The 3,798-nt window shown below is 33.8% G+C and overlaps 1 protein-coding gene across 1 annotated transcript; it reads left to right on the forward strand.

Moving 5' to 3' along the window:
* Nucleotides 1-675: 675 nt before the first annotated feature.
* On the forward strand, nt 676-2,040 carry LOC108487674 (leucine-rich repeat extensin-like protein 6). The gene is given in 2 exon segments (XM_017792047.2): nt 676-936; nt 939-2,040. Coding segments are annotated over 2 exon segments (1,164 nt in total). The 5' UTR covers nt 676-734; the 3' UTR covers nt 1,901-2,040.
* Nucleotides 2,041-3,798: the final 1,758 nt, after the last annotated feature.

Consider the following 3,798-nt stretch of genomic DNA (forward strand, 5'->3'; position numbering starts at 1 on the left):
TAATTCTTTTCTAAAATAGAAAAACATTATTTAAAATTTGAAATACTTGCATAAATTTTGAATTTGTTATGTTATAATTTTTTGGTTTTGGGAGTTTTTGTCATAAATTTTGAAATTATAATTTTTATTTATGGATTTTAAATTTTAATAATTTTTAATTATTTGGTAACATAACATATAAGATAAAATAATTTGAAGGGATAATTTATTTAAATAAAAATATTAGAGAGCAAATTGAATAAAAGTATAAAGATTAAAGAGTAAAGACTAAATTTATTATAATATTTCATATATACAACATCAAAATAAGCATTTAGGGCAAAGTTTTAATGGCGGAATTATTTTATTCTTTCATCGAATGTAAATGAATTATTTCTTTTTAATAAAGGATTGAAAATGTAATCTAAAATATAATATATGTACCGTTATGTGATCTTGAGGATGACAGAACATTTGCAAAAACAGTACGTAAACGCAAGTCTATGAGAAAAAAAGGAACATGTTGGCTGTTGGTACTGTTCTTAATTAAAGTCAAAATTTTGAATTAGAATCCCTTCTCTGTATTCCACTAAATATATCAGTTTTCCAAACAACTACCAAATAAACAATGAAGGTAAGACACAGTCAAGCTTTTCATCATTTTAACCGAACCTTTTTCTTTTTAATGCTATCGGCGAATTGTTTAACGATCACAACACTCAATCTCTCCGTGTAGAGCTTATGTATAATTCTTAATGGAAAACCCTTTCTCCAAAATGGAGAAAATATATCTATCATTATTCCTTGGAGTGATCCTAACTCTCATATTTCTCTCCACAAAACCCTCTCATGCCCTGATAGATATCGGTATTAATCCGCCATTGATCCCCAACCCTCGACTTCACAAAGCTTATATAGCTTTACAAGCTTGGAAACATGCCATGATCTCAGACCCCAATGCTTTACTTCAAATTGGTACGGTCCCAAAGTCTGCAACTACACCGGAGTGTTTTGTGCGGCAGCCCCAGATGATCCTTACGTTACAACAGTGGCCGGAATAGACATAAACCATGCAAACATAGCTGGTTCTTTACCTGAAGAGCTCGGTCTCCTCACTGATCTTTCTCTTTTCCATATAAACTCCAATCGCTTTTTTGGTAAGATACCTGAAAGTTTTAAGAAACTCAACCTTCTTTATGAGCTTGATATTAGTAATAATCAGTTTAATGGAGGGTTCCCTTACGTTGTTCTTTATTTACCTTCACTCAAATTCCTTGACATCAGATTCAACCAATTCAGTGGGTCAATCCCTTCACAGTTGTTTGATCTGAAACTTGATGCTTTGTTCTTCAACAACAACAAGTTTCAATCATCTTTACCTACAAACTTGGGGAACTCTCCTGTATCAGTTATTGTGATGGCTAATAATGGCCTCACAGGTTGCTTTCCTTCGTCAAGTTTGGTGAAAATGGCAGGAACATTAAAGGAAATTGTTATGACGAACAATGGATTTACAGGGTGTTTAAAACCAGAACTTGGCGCGTTAAAGGGAGTGAATGTGTTTGATGTTAGCTCTAATGAGCTTGTTGGGTCACTGCCAGATGCTATCGGGAAAATGGAGAGCTTAGAACAGCTTAATGTGGCTAATAATAAACTATCTGGTTATATTCCAGAAAGTATATGTTCATTGCCTAAGCTAAAGAATTTCACTCTTTCCAGTAATTTCTTCATTTCTGAACCTTCAAAGTGCCTCAAAGTGAGGTCCAAAGATGATACAAAGAATTGTATCCCATATAGGCCATTTCAAAGATCACCAATGGAATGCAAAGCTTTCTATGCACATCCACTTGATTGTAGTATCTCTGGCTGCTCACCTCCACGTCCGCCGCCGCCGCCACCACGGATGAATCATTGGCCATGACTAAATCAAAGCTCTTAAGACTTTATTTCATTTTGGTGATGCTATCATGCATGTGTGGAAATTAAAATCTTTCTTCTGTGTGTGCAATTTTTTCTTTCGAGAATCAACATGCAAATTTTATTGGTTAAGTTGTGCTATTATTCTTTTATACTTTGAAAAGTTGTAGATTTAATTCCTATACTTTTATTTCGTTATTTTTAGTTTATATACTTTTTAAATTTTAAAATTTCAATTCTCAACAAACAATAATTATTAAATTCATTTAGTAAAATTATGTTATTTTCATAATTTGATGGGACAAATCTATTATCATATGTGTAGTGTCATGTCGGTTTATTATATTTATATATTAGTCACTAAAATCCAATTAATAGATTAACGACTATCATTTGCATCAAGGTTAAAATTTCAAAATGAAAAAGTATAGGGACTTAGAAAGATCCAATTAGAGAAATAGACTAAGTTTACAACTGTACACATAGTACAAGACTAAAAATTAAATTTAATGAAACAAATTTAACTATTATTGTTTGGTTTAGGACTAAAATTTCAAATTTTAAAAAAGTATAGTGATTACAAGTGACTAATTCGAAAAGTACAAAAACTAAAATTGATCAAATAAAAGTACAGGGACTAAATTCACAGCCTTCACAAAGTACAGGATCTAATACTAGAATTTAACCAATTTTATTTTCTGTACATTTCTTGGGTTGGTGAGAATAATGCTACTCGGGTTTTCTTATCTATTTCTTGTTATATTTGTTTCAGCTCACGTTCTCTTCTTCAAGAAAAAAAGAAACTGATGAAGTGATTATAAATTAAGGAAAATGAAGTTAGTTTTAATTGTAAAATGATTGTACAAGCCCAATTTTGGGCCTAAAACAAATAACCTACCCAAAACAAATAACTCCCAAATAACCCCAGACACAAACAAACCAAAACCTAGCCCAAAACCCACTAAATAGATGAGCCCAAAACCCACTAAATCCAAAACCCATTCAAACCCTAAAACAAAAAAAAGAACCAAAACCCTAGCCTAATCAGCTGCTGGCCGCCCTTGACCCTTATCCCATCCACCACCGACGTCTGCAGCACCGCCCCACCATCCTCCAACTTGCACCATCATTTCACCTACAAGCATTAAACGAGAGTAGACAGAAAGCAAATGGCATGTAAATGGCTATTTAAAGCCAAAAATAAAACCTTGGTACATTCGGTTCTTTTTGGTGAGAAATAAAAAAGAAGACTCAATACCAAAATTGAGATTAGAAAACATCAACAAATCGCAAGAAATAAAACAAAACCTAAGGAAGAAATCAAAATCAGTAAGTCAAAGGCACAAAATATCCAATCAAGAGAAAAACATTAAAAGAAGAAATGAAAACATAGAATCAAAAATCAGAGGAACAAAGGTGATTTCATTTTCTTTCGATTTGTTTCATTTTTCTTTCTTTTCTATTTTCCACGCCCTTTTATTCGCATATATACATATATTGTAAACAAAAATAATAATAGAAAAAAGAAGAAGAAGAAATATACCCTTTTTTGAAACTCCGGCCACCGCGACGGTGCCGGAGGCGGGGGGCGCGACGGACGGCGATGAGTGCTGGCCGGACCTAGGGCACCTGCAGAGAAAAAGAAGAGAAGAGAAGTTTTTTTTTTAAAAGCAAGAAGGAAATGAAAAAAAAACAAGAAGGAAATGAAAAAAAAAAACAAATGTTTGACTTATATAAGGGTACTAAACGGTACCGTTTTGGCCCTCCCCCCCTAAGGTGCAAAACGGCGCCGTTTAGGGGTGGAGCGGGCCGACCCGACCCGTCGACCTGGGATCCGTGTGTTTTTGAAGCGAAGGGGTTATTTGCGCTTTTGGCCCCTCCGTTTTTTTGTGCGTTTACAAT

This window comes from Gossypium arboreum, chromosome 10, assembly GCF_025698485.1.
Source record: "Gossypium arboreum isolate Shixiya-1 chromosome 10, ASM2569848v2, whole genome shotgun sequence".
NCBI lineage: Eukaryota > Viridiplantae > Streptophyta > Magnoliopsida > Malvales > Malvaceae > Gossypium > Gossypium arboreum.